The 21331-nt window shown below is 34.0% G+C and overlaps 4 protein-coding genes across 7 annotated transcripts; all 4 read left to right on the forward strand.

Annotated features, from left to right (window-relative positions):
- LOC18592641 lies at positions 687–5225 on the forward strand. Of its 2 annotated transcripts, XM_007019465.2 has the most exons (5): positions 689–1121; positions 3506–3900; positions 4030–4223; positions 4329–4761; positions 4855–5225. In XM_007019465.2, the coding sequence occupies exons 1-4, from the start codon at positions 829–831 to the stop codon at positions 4725–4727; spliced, it is 1281 nt and encodes a 426-aa protein (XP_007019527.2). In that variant the 5' UTR covers positions 689–828; the 3' UTR covers positions 4728–4761; positions 4855–5225. The 2 variants fall into 2 exon arrangements, with proteins under 2 accessions (XP_017981813.1, XP_007019527.2); XM_018126324.1 differs by having other exon boundaries at positions 687–1121; positions 4329–5225.
- Positions 10560–16406, forward strand: LOC18592643 (protein SET DOMAIN GROUP 41). 3 transcript variants are annotated; one of them, XM_018126146.1, is made up of 8 exons: positions 10560–10683; positions 11077–11165; positions 11312–11489; positions 11968–12038; positions 12151–13662; positions 13778–13884; positions 14633–14731; positions 15297–16406. In XM_018126146.1, the coding sequence occupies exons 5-8, from the start codon at positions 12900–12902 to the stop codon at positions 16302–16304; spliced, it is 1977 nt and encodes a 658-aa protein (XP_017981635.1). In that variant the 5' UTR covers positions 10560–10683; positions 11077–11165; positions 11312–11489; positions 11968–12038; positions 12151–12899; the 3' UTR covers positions 16305–16406. The 3 variants fall into 3 exon arrangements, with proteins under 3 accessions (XP_017981635.1, XP_017981636.1, XP_017981637.1); XM_018126147.1 differs by having other exon boundaries at positions 12154–13662; XM_018126148.1 differs by lacking the exon at positions 14633–14731.
- LOC18592642 (thioredoxin Y1, chloroplastic) lies at positions 10687–12033 on the forward strand. Its single transcript, XM_018125530.1, has 4 exons — positions 10687–10878; positions 11077–11165; positions 11312–11489; positions 11968–12033. The coding sequence occupies exons 1-4, from the start codon at positions 10687–10689 to the stop codon at positions 12031–12033; spliced, it is 525 nt and encodes a 174-aa protein (XP_017981019.1).
- LOC18592644 (abscisic stress-ripening protein 3) lies at positions 19336–20463 on the forward strand. The gene is made up of 2 exons (XM_007019478.2): positions 19336–19804; positions 19999–20463. Exons 1-2 carry the CDS (start codon positions 19553–19555, stop codon positions 20179–20181), a joined length of 435 nt encoding a protein of 144 aa, XP_007019540.1. The 5' UTR covers positions 19336–19552; the 3' UTR covers positions 20182–20463.

Here is a 21331-nt window from a genome sequence, read left to right on the forward strand (position 1 = left end):
ATATATATATATATATATATACATATTGGAACCAAAAAGTAAACTTAGACAAAAATAACAAGATATAATTTGAAACACAACACACAAAAAATGACAACTTTTGTTCCTGTAAGTACTTACCTTAACCCTTTGATAGATGTATTAGGAATTCCAAATGACACTTGCTTTTTTTTTATATCACGCGACATTATTGTAACATTGACATGAATGATGAAAATATCACGTAATCATATTTTTAAAATAAACTAACATTATATAATATGAAATAATTAGTAATATTTTAATTTATAATAATTAGTTAATTATTAATTATAAATATTTATTTAATTTAAAATAAAAATATAAAATTTTTATTAAATATAAAAAAAATAAAAAAATATTTAAATTTTTATTAACTAATTGTAAAAACGGAATTTATCCCTTTATAGAGAAGTTAAAACCTTCCCAGTAAAAAAAATTACTTCATTTAATATAAATGATTCATTAAGAAATTTTCCTATGATTAACCCTATGACTTGATAAAATTAATGTGATCATCAGAGAAAATAATTGTAAAGATTAATTGATTAGGTGAGCACTAATTACTTGTGGATAATTAATTGAACAAAATGGTAAGTAAGACAATGCACAATTTCACCTTAGCTTAGCTTTGCCCCCAAAAAACCCAAAGGGATTAGCTTAGCTTAGCTTAGCTTAGCTTTTTCAAAATTCAAGATCCAACATCCTTCGACTTCCCACTTTTAACACCCTGTTACAATTAATCAAACCAAAGCCTTGTCCAAACAATAAACTCTTTCTCTCGCTCTCTTGACCGCATCGGCCAGCTCCATGCGGTGGCCGGCGGCGAATGGCGGGGGTCTGGGGGTGGCGGCGATCACCTACGTGGCGGTGGACTACCTGCGCAACGTCTCCACTACGTGGCACCAGCGTCTTCAACCCTTGCTCTGGTCTTTACTCGCGCTCATCGCCATCACGCGCGTGCCCTTCTACCGTCACTGGAACGCCGAATTTCGAGCTGCACTTCCTTTCCTTGCTTCGATCATATTCATGCTCTCTGCTCTTCTTTATGAAGCTCTCTCAGTTCGTTTCGTTACCGCTGTCCTTGGCCTCGATTGGCACCAGTAAGTTACTTGCTTCTTGTCATTTCCAAGGGTTGAATTAGCTTATATTTGATGTGATTTTATCTGATTTGTGTATTTCTCGGCTTTTTATTTTGTGGGTCGAGTTTGTTTTCTGTTGTTTCTTTGGCTCGTTGTCAGTTTTATGGACTGTGCTTAGTGGGTGTGATTTGGGTTAGTTTTGGTGCATATTAGGAAAGTAGTCAGAGTAAATATGCCAGATTTGTTGCTTTCAATGAGAGTTTTCAGTGCTAATTATGGAAAGATATATGATTGGAATTACTGATAATAAATGCTGAGTAGTAAGAGCGATCAGCTTTGCTCCAGGTGTTGCAGGCTTGGAAACTTTGGTTCTTGCCTTTTCCAGTTTGTCAACTCACAGTCTGAATCCTGCTACTTATAATTTGCAGTTTGTAAATCATCTTCCAATCAAACCTTGGGCTTTAGTTGCATGATAATTTTACTTGGTTTTCATGTGTGATCAAACCATGTCAATGATTTTTCTATAGATTTCTTTCCAAAATGAATGCAATCTTTGCATGGCTGTAATAAATAGAGTTTGAGTTATCAAACCAGATTGCCTCATGTCACATCATCCATTATTGGTGTTCTACACCATGTGCTAATGACTATTTAAGAATGTTTTTAAACGCAATAAAAAACTGGTAACATAGATAGAAGGATTTACCTTTTGAAAAATAGAAACAGATATTTAGAAGAAAGTTATTTATGGAGATCTCTGACTCTGTTTTCTGCCAATTGGAACCTTGCAGTATAGTATGAAATTATGAATTTGAAACTTGGGTCCAATTCCGTTTCTATTCCAGAAACTAGAAACTTCCTACTTATACCTGCAATTTCTAACATTTTTTTTACTCCTCCAATTCCACCATTTTGCAGAACTTAAAAAGGAAAAAGGAGAAACAAATTTGTCACTGACTCTTTTATAGGTAGTATTTTGAATCATATTTGGTTGTTGAGAGAGTTTTGGCTAGAATTGATACATATGCATGTAGGGGTTCTCCAGCCCTGATATCTAATTTTCCTGCAAGGGCATTATTGATTTTGTTAACCCAAAAAGAGATTTTTTCTAAACCTTTACTCTTATTCTATTTTATGTTTATTTTTAAGCCTTTCTTTTCTGTTAGTTTATCTTTTCTGTCATGATGCACTTGCCAATAGCAGGGAATGGTAGTGTGGGGACAGTGGCTATCACATTTGTGCTAGTCATCTTCCTGCACCAAATTTATCTAAAGTGGTATGCATGTATTCAACTGATGCTCTAGTTCATTGTCACTGTAATTGCTGTGAAAAGTATCCTTTTATAGGACCAGTGGTTTTCTGGGTTTCTAACAGGCATTCATTTCATTTCTTCCATGTCTTAACTCCTATATTTGAAGTTCTCCCCTTTCACTCAAAGCCAACTGTCTTGTGTTTTATCATCGATCATAGAGGTGTTAATAGATAGCAACATGAATTCATAGCTGAAAACATTTAATTTCTCACTTGATAAACTATGAAGGATTAACAGAGGAAAGAGATTAAGAATTTTACATCTGTTACTCTTTTCCTGACATTTGATTTGAGAAAAATGATGTGACATTTGGAAGTTTGAATCAGGACAAGATTTCAAATCTAGGACACCAAGCTGACCCAAGGAGGAGGCAAATTTATGACTAAGCTTTGCCAAGTGATGGTTCACTTGTATGTGTACTTATTTAATGAAGACACCAATCATGCAAGATACATAGTTGTTGTAGCTTTTTACACATGCCATCCACATGTACCTTATTAGAGAATCTATATCAACAAATCATAAAATGATTCTATTTTCTGGATAATTTATTGAATGGGCATATGTTAAGTATCAGATACAGTGATTCAACTTTAGCATCTTCTCTGGCACATTAATAGAGCTCTGGTGCATAAGTTATTCGAGTTGCTAGAATAATTGATAACAAAAGCTAGTTTGTTGACAAAATCTGTAGAACCACGTGGAAAGTTATTCTTATGCACCTTATTTAAAATGTTCTAGAAAGTAGGTAGACTTACATGAACAGGCTCTGAAGAATAATTTGAGGAAAGCATGAGAATGAATCACTTTGTAATCACACAGTTGGTACACACAGATGAACTTAATTAATTAATCATTTTGTTCTTTAATGAGGATCCTCTACATTGCATAATGATTTGAAATGTATACAAGAAATATAAATCAGAGATGACACTTTCTCCATATTGCTTATGAATTTATAATGTTAAATTTCTGCATGATTCACATTCTCTCTTGGGAACTAAGACAAAACCTTTCATTTTCTAAAACACTTCATGTGTAAATTGATTTAAATTTTAATGGGACCATTGATTGAATTGGTAATATTTAACAGTGATACACCTCCACTTCCGGATACTGGTCAATGGTTGCTCCTGGCACTAAATGAGAAACTTCCTGAAGCAGTTGTTGAGATACTGAGAGCTCACATTATTGGCCTGCATCATTTCTTGATGTTATTTATAATGTTGGCCTTCTCTGTACTCTTTGACTCTGTAAAAGCCCCTGGTCTTGGGTTAGGTGCACGATACATGTTTACCATGGCAATTGGCCGTCTTCTTCGTGCTATAACTTTTGCATCTACAATTCTGCCATCAGCCCGCCCTTGGTGTGCTTCAGCTCGATTTAGGGTCCCTGGACATCCTCATCCTTGGGCTCAGAAATATTATGTTCCTTATGCTTCAGATGCAAATGCCATTCGTCAAGTTATACAACAGGATATAGCATATGGTATGTTTTTTTTATATATATATTTGCTACTATATTATAAGCAGGTCCTTAATGGTTCTTGTTTTGTCTATTTGTAATTTCCCTGCCTCCAGAAGTTAGTCTTAAAATTTTCCTTTTTTTTTTTTCCAGCTGATACTGGCAAATACCTTGGTGACTACCGTCCAGATTGGGGTTCAATGAGCTTCCTGATTGATTTTCTGCGACCCACCCCATCAGAAGGATCTTCATGGTACAGTCTGCTTAAAAAGGCAGGGGGCGGCTGCAATGACCTTCTATACAGTGGCCACATGCTGGTTGCTGTACTGACCGCCATGGCTTGGACGGTATTGTTTTAATACATTCAGAAACTGTACTGTCTCTTCTTCTAGTGGCTGTTGGTAATCATAAATGACTAAGCCATATTGGCCTTTCTGAATCCTAAATTGCAGGAGGCTTATGGGGGGTTTAGCTCAGCTCTCATATGGCTGCTTGTTATGCACAGTGCTCAGCGTGAAATAAGAGAGCGCCACCATTATACTGTAGACTGTATTGTTGCCATCTATGTGGGTATTCTCCTGTGGAAGATGACAGGTTTTATCTGGTCAGCTAAGGATGGAACTAGAGATAGCAGACTCACGAAGCTTGAGAAAATTCAAGGTAGATTACTCCAAGCTGCCAAGGATTCAGACATGGATGAAGTACGGGAGCTTCTCAAAGGTGTTGAGTTGGGCAGACAAGATAGCCAGAAAAAAGGACCAAGCAAGGTTATGTGGTTGTTTGCTTGCGGGACTATTTTCTTCTCACTTACCATCGTTGTTTTGGCCTTCACATGGACAAGCGATGGCTGACATTCCTCGCATCATGTTGTACCACGGTTTTGAGGTTAGAGATAATAGTGATTGTACACAATTCTTCTCCGATAAAGGACTTATGTAGTTCTAATCTGTCAGGTTTTTTACTTCCCTGTTGTAACAGTTAGAAAGGCTTTGCCGTCGATGGTGAACACACACAACAAAGAGAGTTGCTTAGAGTAACTTGACATCTATTTTGGGGATTGGTTATGGCTTCTGGAGAGGTCGCTCCAATTACCATTACCTGTGAAATTCGCATGTACGTTTGGTTAATCAAGCCAATGTTATGAGGATGAATGTATGTTTCTCCAAGGGCGGGTGCCTTCACTTTCCTCTATTTATCTAAGCTTGCATTTCTCTATGTTTGAATGATACAATACAGATTTAGTTGAAGGATTTCCATCTTCTCTATGGAACTTGGAACAAGCAAGCAGGTCTTGCTCCATCATTGGATTTAGACTATGCTTAATGATAGCAGGCTCGCTTTCTTCTTCAGTTGTTCTAACTTAAATAGTAACTCTTTAATTATTTAAAAAATAATACTCTTACTGTTCCTATTTTTAAAATTTTTTTGGATGTTTCAAAACTAAAAATACATATTTTTTGAACATCTAATATTTCTATTTTTTTTCTATTCCAAATTCATTTTTCATATTCTTTTTTATTTTTTGATATTAAAAATAAAAAAAATCAAATTTATAAAAAAATTTAAAATTTTAATTCAAAATTCTAAACATGGCTCTCTTAGCCTTCAAGGGTGGCATTGGCCATTTAGTTACAAGGATAACTTTTAATAACCAGCACAATTTATTTTCCTTACTCAACTCTGTCAGTATTAGTTCTGATACGTCTTTGAGATCAAATCTCTTTCTGATGCATAAGTTTCATCTGAAATGGCAAGTACAGAGCATACTCAAAGATCTGAATTCACGAGAGATCTATGTTTACATTTTCATAATAATCCCTAAGAATGAAAAGAGAGGTTTAGAAACTCATTTTGGAGAAAACACTGGATTTTTTTTTTACTTAAGGGTGTTCTACCCCTCTGGTTACAAGAGTTGCCTTTTTACAGGAGAAGGGAAGTAGTGCAGACAAACTTTTCACAATAACATGATAAGATTCTAATAAATGCACGTTTTCCATCATTGTTCAAAAGTAACACACTCTAAAGTAAAAGCACACTAAAATAAAAGCACACTAAAGTAAAAGCACCGGTACTACATAATATAGTCTTTAGTCATAATTCGTGCCAGGGTTTGAGATGAGATTAAGTTCTTCCATCTTTTGCTTTTTCCTTTCTCTGCATATATACATGTGCAGAGACCATGCTTTGGGGTCCGTGGCACAATATCCATTGCATGTTTCACATGGTGACTTTATGAAAAGTCGTGCAAGCTTATCTTCATTTATCTCACCATAGTCCCATGGGTCTTGGGACCATTCATGTGGGTCAGGGATTCCTTCATTGTATTCTTTCAATACTTGCTTGATCTGATCGTCATAAGGACCAGGTGTCTTAGGGAAATAATCCCAAGACATTTTTGTTTCTAGTGAGGGCCAAATATAATCAGGGATAATTCTGTTGTGTTGGCAAATGCATATTTGGAATGTTTTGTATTCCTGATCAAGTTCTTTAATGTTGTAAAAGAATGACTTGTATACCCATGCTGAGGGGAATGCACCAAGTTGAGTGGCTTTTCCATGAGTCACAAAATATTGAGGCTTGTAAAGAATGAACAGGACTACTTTTTTTTCTTTCCTGCCTCTAATATGACTAGTTCTTTCCAATGCAAAAGTGGATAGAACCATGTGAGGATATCAATAAAATTTTTCCTCCATGTTTCTATTTCTCCATTTATCACTTTTTCTATGAATTCTAAGAAGTCTGCAATGTGAAGTTGGATATCAATATGATACTTATGAGTTAAGAACCAAAACATCCATTTTAGTTTTTCAGGAAACTCCATGAATTCGTAGTAAAAGGGGTGGATAACAAGGTATTTTTGGTGAAGGTTATAAGGCTTGAAGATAAGACCACCATGTTTTTTGAAAACTTCAATTTGGTATTTAAAAATCATATGTTTAGTCTTTTGGTGGAATGTTCCTTCTTGAACCAGTTTGAACACTTCAAGAGGGTAATCAGAATAGAGGTTTGGTGTAGTTGGAATGGAGGATGAAGATGATCCTGTGATGTAAGTACTTGGTTTAGATGTGAACTTGGAAGGCTTTGGCCTGAACATCAGAATTTTAGGATCTTGGGAAGGTTTGGATAAAAAGTCTGCAAGGTGATTATTTTCTCCTTTGATATGTTTGGTTTCAAAATGAAAACCATTCTATCCATCTCAATAGTTGAGGATGTAGGACTGTCTTTTGTTTGGACGTTTGCTGGATTTCTTAGAACATCTTTGTGCCTTTTTTCTTGTTGATAAGACATTGTTTAGCAAAATGTCCTTGTTGATTGCAGATAAAACACTTTGTTGACTTGGTTTTCCTACCTAGGTCTTCGTAAGATATCTCCACTTAGTTTTGTATCTGGGATGAGAAGGAAATTTTCTAAATATTTTATATTTTTTGAAATGTTTCTTTCTTTTTGTCTTGCAATCATAGTTTTGAGCTTTGTGGCTTTTTACTTGCCATTTTGTTCTTTCAAAAGCTTTGTCTAGCTTTTTGTTTCTTGAAAGATAGTCTTGAACTACCTTTTTTCTGTGACAGATATTTTCAAGGGCAATATGGACTTCTTGTTGTATCTCTTGAGAAGTTAAAGACAGAATTTTTTTTCTTTTGCTGCTGAAAAGCTTTGGTAACTACTGTCTGGATTGGATCTGGAAGTGAGAAAAGAAAAACCTATTTTAAGCTTGTAGGGACATCAAGGTTATAAAACAGTTTCAGCATCTTTTGGAAGTGTTTGTCAAGATCTGCCTTCTTGAAAGAATAGCATTTTCTCTAGAAAAATTCTTTCTTTTGTAAAGTCTTGACATCATCAGGATTTCCAAGAAAGTATGTATGGAGGATCTGGACAACTTGCCCAAAGTCTTGTAAGACTGGAAATTGCATTTGGTTTGTCTGAGGAACAATGTTCCACCAATTTCTCAGTGTTCTTGTAAATTTAGACACGAATTCTATCAAAATAGTATAGTGACTTTCTTTTGACAATTTCCTGGTTTCTAACCATGCATAGAATTCTTGGAATCTTTCTGGCCATTTGGTTGATGGAATGTCATCAATGGTAAATGTCAGTTTCAAAATTGTTGGTACTGCTGACCCATTAAGAATATGAGAAGGTGTAATGTCTTCATCTATGTCCATTTCTTCAACTTTTATTCTTAAGCTGCTTGCCATAAATTGAGGCTTATTGGGCTCTAGCAAGTATTCTTCTTCAAAATATGATTCTTTATCTAAAAAGAATTTTGAAGTCTTAGAAAAGGTCGAAAATGGAGAAGTTTGGTCATGTGGTACTGACTGGGCAAAGAAAATCTTCGGGATTGAATTTTTTGTATATTCTTTAAGAAAAGAAGTCAAAGAATTTTCATTCTTAATCATCATCGATTTTGGTTCTTCTGATAATTCTCGATCTCTTCTTTGGTGTTGGATTCGTGGACTTTTCTTGTATTGGCCTTTTCCCTTGGGCCTCTTCAAATAGCTCATCAGAATCAGATATCTTTTTTAATTATTTTCTTTTTTTCTGTCTCTTTTTGTTTTCTTTTGACCTTTTGAGTTTTTTGTAGAAGTCAAAAAAAGTAACCTCTATAGAGCGAGGTCAGAATTCAATTGCTTTTGCTACACTAATTTTGGTTGGTCTCCCCATTACATCTACTTGGAGTAGAGTTGGGATTTTAGGTGCGTGCTTAAATTCCTTCTCAGTAAATTCCTCAAGCGGAGTAAAATCATGATCATAAGAAGGGTTTGAAGGTTAAAACATGCAAACTTAGGGGATTAATGGTGAAACTTGAATTTGTTGAGAACAATTTTGTTTCTGAACCCATTTTTGGATCTTTCTGTAGTAGGGTAAGTTGGGTTTCTTGGAATTTCGAGGTGGTTGCTTTTGAGTAGCGGATTTTAGAAGTGAAGGCTTTGATGCTGCCCATTCTGGAGGAAAATATTTGACCAAATATTGGTGCCTCCCTTTATCTTTTCCTAGAGGTCCGATTGAAGGATCTTTATCTTGGTATCTTTTGTACATTTCTTACTCAGAGCATCTTGACTTTTTCTTTTTTGGCTTTTTGTCAGACTCTTGGTCCTGTTCTTAATCTGCTTTTAGGCTTTCTTCTTGGCATCCTTCACAACTACAATTAATATCCCAAGGACAATGTCTAATAAGTGGGTCTGTGAAGTGAAAGATTAGACTCCGTTCATGGTCAAAACTCTAGATTAGCTTTTGCTCTAGACTAGGTTCATCTTCTGCTGGGTTGATCATAAACATCGTAGGGAAAATTGGTTGTGTTGATGGTTCTTGACAGGTGAAAAAGATGAAAAAGATGAATGTTTTATAAGAGAACATGGGAAGAATGTTTTATAAGAGTTTTTATGGACTTGACAAGTGAAAAAGATGGCTTTGCACAAGTAGAATAAAGATTAGCAAAAGGTAAAAGGAAAGGTTGGGTTTTTTTTTCTTCTGAAATATAATCGACTTCATATAAGAAATCTAATTTGGATATAGATCTTTTAGAAGGACATGGATCTAAAGAGATAGAGGCATTATTTATAACAACAAAATTTTCTGTGAAAAAGGTCATGATTAAAAAATCCTTTTAAGGTTTTATCCAGAGGATATAAGCAACAGATTTAGTAGTCCAGGCTCTAATACTAATAATGAGCAATATTGGACAGAATAAGAGAATAGACAAAATTAAAGAAAGAAATCCAAATAACAAGTATTCTCTTGCCACTAAACATGGCTCTCTTAACCTTTAAAGGTGGCACTGACCTTGTAGTTACAAAAATAACTTTCAATAACCAACACAATTCATAATAACTTATATTAATATAATATATCTTACAATACTATAGTAATATAGTATAACTTACATTAATATAGTAACTTATTAATATACTATATGATAAATTATACTAACATTTAATTAAAAATAAGTCAAATTAATCAATAACCAAATTATAAAATAACAATAACTTATTGTTAACCTTATTTCAATTTAATCTAATCAATCAATTAAGTCAATATCAATAACTAATTAATTATTGAAACAAACAAAATCATTTATTGTCAACAAAAAATTAACAATAAGGTTATACTATTGAATAAATTAAAATTGTAGATCTCATGTTGAAATCCTTAAAAAAAATTATGATATATATGAAAATAAAAAAAAATTCTAAAGTAAATTTATATTAATTATAAAACAAACACAATACCAATAATTTCTAAGAAAAATCATAAAATAAATTAAAAAAGTTAAAATTATATAAACTTATGGTAACGGTTAAATCGGTTAAGAAAAACATTTAATCGGTTCAGTTAAAAATTTAGAAAAAATCAGTTAAGTCAGATTGATTAGATTTTCTGACTGAATTAACCCACTTAATTTATTTTCCTTTTCTTGCTTTTATCAAATATGTAAAAATCGGCCAAAATAGACACCACGTCACCAAATCCAATTTTATTTAGATCCGGTGCTACACTTTCCATCAGAAACTGATTCGGATCCCATTGGCCAACTCAAATCTGGCCAACACTTAAAAAGTCAAACACACTGATAATGCTCAATTCTGAGCATCCAACGGCTTTAATCCTGATACCGTTGTATAATAAAAAAACAATCATCACACCGAATTATCAAGTCGCTGTTAGTCAATTTTCACATATCTGTCTAAAACCAAACAGATATTTTCCTCTTTTTCTCAGTCGGAGCAATTTATATCCAAACAACGGCTAAGCTGAAGCTTACATCGCCCATCATTCTTCGGAACAGTAAAAATCGGCGACTTCGAATTCGAGGTAATGGCGATTTCTTTCTCTGCACCAACTCTTCCTGCGCTTAATCCCCAAAACTCAACTAAATTGTCCTGTTACGACTATTCATCGAAACTATCATTCTCTTCTTCTCTTCAATTTCCTCTTCGGTCTCACCCGATTCGAATCGGTAATAAGGCGATTTCTTCTTCCTCGCTGCCTCGGCACCGTCCTTTGGTGGTACAGCTCTTTAAAACCTCATTTCCTTTTTAAAAGGAACCTCCTTTGAGTTGAAACATTAATCTTAAACTAATTTATATTATCAGAGCTTTTAGGTTTAGCGAAATGTTAGTGAAATTGTTTGTTCGTAGCATTTTATTGGATTTAATTAATGTTTTTGATAATGTGTATGTTTCAATTTGGGTTACCTTAAAATAGGTTGAAGCAAAGAAGCAAACATTTAATTCCTTTGATGACTTGTTAGCGAGTTCCGACAAGCCTGTTTTGGTTGACTTCTATGCTACCTGGTAACTATTACTTTGACTTGGATGTTAACCCTATTTTGTGAATATTTAGAATTGCTCAATTGGTTAAATTATGGTTTTAATTTTTGGGAATTCAGATCCTTTCTTTTTTCAAGGCTTGAAATTCTAGGAAATGGCTGTTTTTGTAGGTGTGGACCTTGTCAATTCATGGTTTCAATCCTCAATGAAGTGAGTACTGCTCTGAAAGATAAGATTCAGGTCGTGAAAATTGACACTGAGAAGTACCCTAGCATTGCTGGTAAATACAGAATAGAGGCATTGCCGACTTTCATCATATTTAAGGATGGGAAGCCATTTGATCGTTTTGTAAGTTTATTTAGTAGCTCAATTTTTGCTTGAATGCTCACTCTTTACACCTGTGTTTATGCTTACGAAAGTGCAAAAGTATTTTATGAGGCCTTCATAAAAGATTGGTGTCAGTTCATCTTGGCATGCAGGGCATGGATTAATACATTGAGTCATCATAAATTGTTTGGACTAATATGTTCTTTTCAAGATAGACCTGACTGTTTAAGGTTTCTCGTTTCCTTTCTTCTTAGTCTTTTTGGTATCAGTAGAGCGTTCATGTGTTGCTCGTAATAGGATGTTCCTTTCGTATCTGAATTGTTGTTCTTCATGCCCTTATGCTATTATTAGACTTCATCAGTGATATGTGCATGTTTCAATTGCTGAACTCTATTTCATCTTCAAATTAATTTTTGTTATTTCTTAATTCATGTGCAGTTGGTCTACCTTTTAAGTTTGGATTTTTTTTCTTAATACTTTTAATTTCATTTATTTTCAGGAGGGTGCCCTCACTGCTGATCTGCTTATTCAACGCATTGAAAATTCATTAAGTGTTAAGCAATAGCTGTGGTGAGCCTTTGATATGTTCCTACAATATTTTTTCCCCTTCACCATCTGCATGCTAAGAAACATCCTTTACGATATATCTCTCTGCCACCTTTTCACTAATGTTTATTTTCAGCAGGTTCAACCATCTTCTGTAACTGAACTGTTTGATTGGAGTAATAAACATACAGGAGATTGAGACAGCTTTCATGTCCGTGCTTTAGATATTTCTTGATATAAATTATTTTGTATGTGCAGATGAATTTTGTCACTGTTTCCAAGGAATTTGATGATATAGAAAGACATTGTATGCTCTGAGATTGCCCAATGGTTGCATTTATCCAAAGGGCATCTCGTTTTGGTTGATGGTAGAATACATTTATTGAACTTAGCATCAATGTACTGTTGACTTGGATCCTCTATTCGGCACCAGAGTCTACTTTTGTTGACATGATAACAAATCTTTGTAATCTTTTAGACTATCAGGCACCTCATGTTGATCAAACTGGCATAGATCTTTTTAGTGTAGCATGGTTTTGTTTCTTCATTAGCATTCAACCCAAGGTGGTGATTTCTATGCATACGGAATCTTCTTTCACATATAGTTTTTAATTTGGGAAAAGATGATTTTGAATCAAACTCTTTGACTTATCATTTGTGATTGAGTTAATTAATACACATACTTTTATCATTGAATCAAATACTTGATATTTAGACATAAATATTGACATTAGTTTTTCCAAGATAAATAAACAAAACCATAAGCTTAAAACATATCTCGTCCGTGACTGCCGTGTTGAAGTACTAATTACATAGTGGAGGCTGAGAGTCCCATTCCTTGGAATTTGGATAAACCATTAACCTATTGGCAGAGTGGCATTTACTATGTCCATGACTGGAGTGGGAGGGAAACAAGAGGAAATGGAAATGAGAGCAAAGCAAGACTTGGACTATGGACAAGACATAACCCCACCCATTCTTCCTCTTTCCTCTTCCCTCTACGATTCTTTCCTCTCTTCCCATTGCTCCTCTTGCTTCTCCCCTCTCCCCCCTACCTTCCCCCATATTCCCCGCCATGTCCCTCTCTATTGCTCCCCCACCTGCTCCTCCTCCCACTCCCCTCTCCATTCCTCCAGCGCCGAATCGCTCCTCCCCCCCACCTGTCCCGACTCCTCCGACCTGCGCACAGCTCTCCGCCTCCTCCAATCCCTCCCCTCCACGCCTCCCCAGCTCCACCGCATTGACGGCCTCCTCACCAACCATCATATGCTGACGTCGTCATCTCCCGAAGTCGCAGCCAAAATTCGGCAGGGAGCTATAGCCATGGCCGTCGCGAGGAAATCACGAAACAGAGATAACGAAGGACAAAGCGACGGCTTTTTACTGGAAGAGGCCGTCTTAAGCTTAGTCATAACAAACGCCGTGGAAGTACAAGACAAGAGTGGGCGTTCTCTAGGGATCGCCGTATACGATCTGAGTTTCTCTTGGATCAATCACAGCTGTTCTCCCAACGCTTGTTACCGATTCTCAATCTCGTCCCCCCATGCGAGGTTGTCGTTTCGGGAGGATTCCAGTTCCACGCTAAGAATCGTTCCTAGCGTTTCAGGGGAAGAGTGTGATGCTTGTAGCTGTGTTGAGCACACAAAAGGTTGCTCTTTCTACTAATTTTTACTGCACACACTTATTTTTTTTCGAATTTTTGTTGATGTGGATGAAATTCTGTTACAAATCCGTTTTTGATTTTGTTGTTTGATTTTATACAGGGAATAAGGGATACGAATTAGGTCCTAAGATTATAGTGCGGAGTATTAAGAGGATTAGAAAGGGGGAGGAAGTTTGTGTTTCATACACTGATTTGCTGCAACCGAAGGTGCTTTGTTATTTTCTAATACAGTAATCTACATGTTGATTTCATCATCAGGGCTTGATTATGTGAAATGCGAAATGAACATGTGCAATGTAGTTAGTTTGGTTTCATAATTCAATTGAATCCTGTCGCTTTTATGTTGGAAGAATGTGAGCATTTGATTGCAAAATCCATAGCTTAAGAAATTAGGATGTTGAACATGTTTACTTAAAGGCTAATGAGGATTGTTCTTGAATGGTGGAAAACTTGTCATAGATTGGGATAAAATACTCGTTTATAGTGAATACTTAAACCAGTTAAAATTAATCTACAGTTCTACGGTATGGGATTTACCAATTTACTGGTTTTATTATAAATTTTTCTTTTGGTTTAATAGCTTTTAATGGGAAAAGTCATTACCTTTATTTCAAGTACTTCACACCCAAATTTTACCTTTACTGTATCAAAGAAAATATCTTAAATAATTTTAGGCCATTCAAAGATGGAAATTACTGGAATGAATGGAGTAATTAAATGGTTGGGCTAAACAAGATATCTATTATAAATCCAGCTAATGTCTTAATCATCCTTAAGCTCAGTTTGACCACCTTCGGTGGTCTCAAAACCAATAGAAACCTTTTCATCACCTACACTCAAGTTAAAGTTTGGGGCAAGGAAGAAAAGAAGTCAAAAGATTGCTGGGTGGCTATGTTGTTGTCCCTCATGTTCTGTGTTCTAGTTCTAATTTTCTTGTTTCACTTCCTTTTTTTAGGCAATGAGGCAATCGGAGTTGTGGTCTAAGTATCAATTTACCTGTTCTTGTAGCCGATGTAGTGCATCACCTACAACCTATGTTGATCGTGCTTTAGAGGTTAGAAACTGCATAAGCGTTCTGTTTAATCAAAGTATTTTCTTTGCTGTTGAACATGTGAGTCTTGTTAAATTCAGCTTCAAAGCTCATAATGGATCAAGAACTTGTTTTTTCTATCTCTTTAGAACATGTATTCAGTTGTCTCCTTATATAGCATTTTGTTTCTTTTGGCTTTCTACACACTAGGAGGGTTGGTTGGATCCACATTTTTTTGGTTAGGACATACATGATCTTCCCTTATTGGAACTTGACACTCCCTTTAGCTTGAATCTGTTAAAAAGATTTATCTCTTAAGCTACCCCTTACAGATAGGTGATTCACATTGAAATGCTCATTCATGAGCTTCATGCTTATGGGACAAAAGATTATTTGGTATTTTATACTTATTCTGTAGAAAGACATTCTCCCTTTTCTTTTTGCTCTTGTTTAGCAGTGAACCCATTGTAACTGTGGTATAGCAATTTACATCTGTTAATTTCGAGTTCTATATTTGCATCATTATTTTTTTGAGATGCATGAATTCTATAAACAAGAATTTTAAAGAATCATCTGCACTTACTTTCAGGAAATTTCTACTTGCAATCTCAGCTTTTCAAGCTCAAGCTTCGATCACAACCTTTATAGGGATGAGGCATCTAAAAGGGTGTACAGTTACATGGATGAAACTATAGCTGAGGTTTTGTCCGATGGTGATCCTGAATCTTGCTGTGAGAAGCTTGAGAGCATACTAAATCTAGGTCTTCGCATTGAACAAGTAGAAAGCAAGGATGGAAAATCACTGCTAACTTTCAAGTTGCATCCTTTTCACCATCTTGCTCTTAATGCTTACACAACTCTCACTTCTGCATATAGAATCTGTTCGAGTGACTTATTGGCCCTCCATCCAGACGTAGATGAATGTCAATTGAAAGCATTTGACATGAATAGGACCAGTGCAGCTTACTCTTTGTTGCTGGCAGGTGCAACTCACCGTCTGTTTTGCTCAGAAGCTTCTTTGATTGCATCTGCTGCAAATTTCTGGACAAATGCAGGGGAATCTTTAGTAACCCTTGCTAGAAGCTCTCTGTGGAACTTGTTTGTGAAGTGGGGCTTTCCTATCTCAGAAGTGTCTACAATTGCAAAGCATAAATGCTCCAAGTGCTCATTGATGGACATCTTTGATACCAAATCAATCCTTAGCCAAGCACAGAGAGTGAATTTCGAGAATATATCTAGCGACTTTCTTGATTGTGTGAGCAACATGACAGCAAAGATTTGGAGGTTTCTGGTTCGTGGTTGTCATTACTTGGAAGTATTTGAAGATCCTTTTGATTTCGGATGGCTTGTACATACATGGGATTTTCATGCTCGTGCTAACCGCAATGATGAGGATTCCAAATTTATAACAGAGGGTAGTATTTATAAACATCAGGCACAATGGTATACTAACGAAAGAAGGATACACGTGTACGAGGTTGGTATCCATTGCTTACTGTATGGAGGAATTTTAGCACACATTTGCTATGGACAGAATTCCCAATTAAGCACTCATGTTTTGAGCATTTTGTATAATGTAGAGAGCGTTGTACATTGATTCAGGAAACAAATTAAATTGTGAATACAAGCAAATTAGGCATGCAAATGTGTGTGAAAAATAAATCTTAATGTTATGTTTTCAGTAATTTAAATTTTTTTATAGCAAAGTGACTCATGCAAGCATATAAATACAATAGAGTGTTGCAGACATTTGATGCAAGCCCCTCAACCATATTTCTTTATATTTGTTTTAACATCCATTAAATTGCAATAATATCTTGGGCTTTGAAGTAAAACCAGTTTACCTTCTAAACTTTAAAATTCGACACTTAACTATCCGTGTATTATTTCCATTACTTTTCTACTTAACACTAATAATTTTATTTTCAAGAATTTTTTTAATTTTTATTATTATATTAATTTAATAAAATAAAGGGTATTCTAATCATTTTATTCTTAACGATATCAAGAAAATTCTAACGGAAATAGAAATACAGGTGTCAAATTTATTTTAAACATGAGGAGTTAAATTTATTTTGCCTAAAATCATAAGGTACTTTTTATTATTTACACAAAATTTAAAACACAGAAAACGTATACGTAGTTTACCGGCTGAGGTGTGGGCTCGGATGGAAGGGTTGTGGAATGTGGAATTGGGAAATTGTTAGTGGGCTTTATCAACAAACCAGTTCAAATATCTATATATATATATATATATATATATATATTATATTTTTGAGTTAAATATCTAAATAAATCTCTGAACTATGTNATATATATATATATATATATATATATATATATATATATATATATATTATATTTTTGAGTTAAATATCTAAATAAATCTCTGAACTATGTCAAAAAAATTAATTCAGATCTTATTTTTTTTATTATGTTCAAATAAACTCTAAGCCCCTCTCTCTAACCGTTGACTAACTTCCATTAATCAATAATACATGTGAAACTTTTATACCATATTATCTATCACGTGACAGATGATGTGACATTAAATATTGTTGATTAAGATTGAGTAAATAAGTAAAAAAATAAACACACAAATCTTAATCAATAATATTTAATGTCACGTCATCTGTCTCGTGACGGATGATATGGAATAACAGTGCCACATATATCGTTAACTAATGAAAGTTAGTTAACGGTTAGGATGAGAGGCTTATTTGATCCGAAATAAAAGTTTAAAGACTTATTTGAATGCAATAAAAGGATAGAGCCTGAATTGATTTTTTTGACATAATTCATAGATTTATTTAGATATTTAACTTTATATATATCTCTTACAATTATTATATTAAATAACGTTCATGAATTATTCAGAATTTACCAAAATATTACGTGTGGGCTTTGAAAAAGGGGCTAAAATTCGTTCAACAAGCCTATCCTCCTTACTATATCTCTTACCATTATTGTATTATAACCAACAAATCACAAGTAACAACGTGATCCATCATTTTCAGCATTCATACTCATTTAAATCATACACCTCCATCCCACCATCTCCTATATTATTATATCTTTTATTTCCCTTTCCTTCATTTCAGTCCATCATGCCTGGGCCTCTAAACTTAAGCTGATGCCTAGTTTCTTGGCAACACCAATGCTTCTTCTAACTTCTTTATTTGCTTCACCAGATCCGATCCCTGTTTCATTACGTCGACCACATCTTCAACGATCGATCAGTCAAAAAGAGAGAATAAACAATTATATTAAAATTTTAATTAAAATTATAAATATTTTATATTTTAAAATAAAATAAATAATCATATTAATAATTTTAATAAATTATCAAAAAAGCTAAAAAATCACAAATAAATCAACAGCAGAGTTTCGGATATATGTCAACAGCAGAGTTGCGTAATTTGTCTTTTATTTTTCTATTTTTTTTTTGCTCATGTTTTTTTAGTAAAAATAAATCAATGCTTAAATACATATACCATTTTCTAATTTCTAAGTCAAAAAGTATAATAATATGATACCGATTACCGAATTAATATTGCTTTTACTGAAATTAATAATGGTATTTAACTATTTATGAATTAAAAATGAGTGAGTGGAATATTATCCCCTTGGCTTGCCGACAGAAGATGTGTCTCTCAACCGCCATTCAGCACTACCATTATCCATCTGTTGGACCAATTTCAGCCTTAACTTTATGGACCAACCCCTTTCCTTTAAAAATCGGATTAAAATCTTCTGTCACATCAATTAATTAATTAAATTTGCAACGTTTCTGGGTCAGCATCAATTTCTACACATGCCACGTTTATGGATTATAAATAGAAATAGTTTTGTTTCTTATGCTACGTGGGTCACCTAATTTTAGGGTCCGGTGTCATCATGTTATCCCTTCTTCCATTAATCTTTCTTGAAATGTTATAGTATTAGTTGATCACTTCTTGCTCATACCTTCCTTAGATATTCCGTCAATAACAAGGATTAGTAAATTCTAAAAGGAGAGCCAAGTCAATTAATAATAATAACAAAAAATAATAAAAAAGAAATAATATAAAATAATAAAATAATAAAATATTGATTGAAACTTTTCAACATAATATTCAAAAAAAACTCTTAAACTATTTAAAAAAATTTAAATATATTTTTATTTTATTATTAAGTTCAATCAAGTTCAAATATTTTTATTTTGAGTCAAATAAGTCCTTATAAATAATGATTAACTAATTGTCGTAAGTGAAAATGTCATTTATCATTTTATACCAAAATGGTACTAATGTGGAATATGAAAAATGCCAAATAGTCATGTTATCATGCAATATTGCCATGCCACGTCATCAAAAATTATAACATTTCAACATGTCATGTCATTATAAATTATGACGTGTCAACATGCCATATTCAGTGCCATGTGCTATAAAATGATAAGTGACATTTTCATCAAATTTATTATTAGCTATAAGAGTTTATTTGATTCAAAATAAAAATATAAAAATTTAATTAAACGTAACAAAATAATAACAACTTATTTAAATTTTTTAAATAACTTAACAACTTTTTTAAGTATCATACAAATCTAAAAGTAAAACCTACCATGATCCATTGAAAGTCATGTATCCCCACCGTCCATCAATCGACAATCACCAAAACATTTATTGTGCAAGCCAGGTCATGGAAGCCATAATCGCCTAATTTTGGGTACCATCACTTATATATACACCCCTATCATACAACATCCTTCCATCGCATCCCAATCCACCCTAATTAGCATCACATTGCCATATTTCCTTCTGCTCTCTTTTTTAAGCATACTCAACCAACCACCACTCCAAAATGGCTGAGGAGAAGCAACACCACCACCTCTTCCACCACCACAAGGAGGATGAAAAGCCTGTTGACACCTCTGTCTACTCTGAAACTGCTTACTCTGGTGATATCTCGGCTGGTTATGGAGCTGGCCTGGCTGAAACGGGAGTGGATTACAAGAAGGAAATGGAAGTGGATTACAAGAAGGAAGAAAAGCACCACAAGCACCTCGAGCACGCTGGGGAGCTAGGGGCTGCCGCAGCTGGTGCTTTTGCACTGGTAATGTTTTCTCACGAGTTCATTTTCTCATCACTTAATTAATTAAGTTATGCTTAATTAGCAGTAACATCTAACCCTTTTATAGAGCATCTTCTCTTTGTTATTGGGGTGTTAGTACGTACAAAAATATAACCCTTTTGATGGCTTTTGGTCAATCAATTAATAATAGTTACAATTTTAAATGTATACTTCAGCATGAGAAGCACAAGGCAAAGAAAGATCCGGAGCATGCCCATAGGCACAAGATAGAAGAGGAAATGGCAGCAGCCGCAGCAGTGGGAGCCGGGGGGTTTGCATTCCACGAGCATCATGAGAAGAAAGAAACAAAGAAAGAAGAGGAGGAGGCTCATGGAAAGAGGCACCATCACCTCTTCTGATTTACTGATACTTTCCTTCTTCTTTACGTCATTCCGTGTGTTGTGTTTGTCACCAGTGAGCAACTACACTTAATAAACACTGTTGGAGTGGGCTTCGTCTATGTATTGTAATCGCTTTCTGCAGTCATTGTGTGTCCCTATTAGATCATGGTGTCGGCCTTTCTCAGTCTCTATCTGTTTATAATAATATTTTCGGCCGTGTTTTTGCGATTTTTTTCACTACTACGGAATCTTCTGTAAGGTATATTATCTAATTAAGTTTCTTCTTTTTTACTTAATTTATGACTTTATTTGCCTTATTATCCAATGGCTTATTTTATTAAAATAATCGTAATCCAAGTACTTGATCACGTTCATAGCTTCAAAAGTCAATCTTTCTATTTTTGTGTGAGAGAGAGAGACTTTGAAATTGAATCATTCATATATGTGAACTATTGATTGATTAATAATAAGAATTTATATAAATTTTTATTAATTCCTAAAGGTTACTTTTTTTTTATTTTAGAAATGGAAATTTTGAATCTAACTTTTTTAATAGAAAGAAGTATGCACCAATTATTCAATTTAATGCTCGAACATATTTTATAGATGTAATACTTATAAAAACTCTTAAATTATTTAAGAAACTTTAAATAAGTTATTATTTTTTTATTACGTTCAATCATACTCTTATATTTTTATTTTGAACCAAATAATTTTTTATAACTAATAGTTGACTAACGGTTATTTGTCAAAATGTTTCTCATCATTTTATGAAACATAACATATCGACATGTTCTATTATTGGACTAATTCATTTTCACATCAACTTCACGTGAACATTAATCAACCACTAATCATAAAGATCTATTGGTTCAAAATAAAAGTACAATGATTTAATTAAACGTAATAAAAAAAATAAAATCTTTTAAAAAACTTTTTTAAATAGTTTAGAAGTTTTTTCAAATATTATAACTTTTTTATATATATTTACATTCACCTACTTTTAACTACATTTTGTCATGTTTAATTTAATTTAGATATAATAATTCGGATAACGCAAGTCCTACTTCAATGGAAACTAACAATCTCATAATTTCTTAATGATTTGAAGCTTTTACATTTGGATATATTGAATGCTAATAGTTTAATCAGAAGAATTCTCATACAT

Source organism: Theobroma cacao, chromosome 8 (genome assembly GCF_000208745.1).
Source record: "Theobroma cacao cultivar B97-61/B2 chromosome 8, Criollo_cocoa_genome_V2, whole genome shotgun sequence".
In the NCBI taxonomy this organism is placed as follows: Eukaryota; Viridiplantae; Streptophyta; class Magnoliopsida; order Malvales; family Malvaceae; genus Theobroma; species Theobroma cacao.

What these genes read in the sequence shown, in the direction of transcription:
- LOC18592644 (XM_007019478.2), top strand. Translation starts at nt 19,553, where the DNA reads ATGGCTGAGGAGAAGCAACACCACCACCTCTTCCACCACCACAAGGAG. An exon ending in CAGCTGGTGCTTTTGCACTG is followed by an intron (nt 19,805 to 19,998) that starts GTAATGTTTTCT and finishes TGTATACTTCAG; the next exon opens with CATGAGAAGCACAAGGCAAA.
- LOC18592643 (XM_018126146.1), top strand. Translation starts at nt 12,900, where the DNA reads ATGTCCATGACTGGAGTGGGAGGGAAACAAGAGGAAATGGAAATGAGA. An exon ending in CTGTGTTGAGCACACAAAAG is followed by an intron (nt 13,663 to 13,777) that starts GTTGCTCTTTCT and finishes GATTTTATACAG; the next exon opens with GGAATAAGGGATACGAATTA. An exon ending in ATGTTGATCGTGCTTTAGAG is followed by an intron (nt 14,732 to 15,296) that starts GTTAGAAACTGC and finishes ACTTACTTTCAG; the next exon opens with GAAATTTCTACTTGCAATCT.
- LOC18592641 (XM_018126324.1), top strand. Translation starts at nt 829, where the DNA reads ATGCGGTGGCCGGCGGCGAATGGCGGGGGTCTGGGGGTGGCGGCGATC. An exon ending in CTTGGCCTCGATTGGCACCA is followed by an intron (nt 1,122 to 3,505) that starts GTAAGTTACTTG and finishes AATATTTAACAG; the next exon opens with TGATACACCTCCACTTCCGG. An exon ending in ACAACAGGATATAGCATATG is followed by an intron (nt 3,901 to 4,029) that starts GTATGTTTTTTT and finishes TTTTTTTTCCAG; the next exon opens with CTGATACTGGCAAATACCTT.
- LOC18592642 (XM_018125530.1), top strand. Translation starts at nt 10,687, where the DNA reads ATGGCGATTTCTTTCTCTGCACCAACTCTTCCTGCGCTTAATCCCCAA. An exon ending in GTTGACTTCTATGCTACCTG is followed by an intron (nt 11,166 to 11,311) that starts GTAACTATTACT and finishes CTGTTTTTGTAG; the next exon opens with GTGTGGACCTTGTCAATTCA. An exon ending in GGAAGCCATTTGATCGTTTT is followed by an intron (nt 11,490 to 11,967) that starts GTAAGTTTATTT and finishes ATTTATTTTCAG; the next exon opens with GAGGGTGCCCTCACTGCTGA.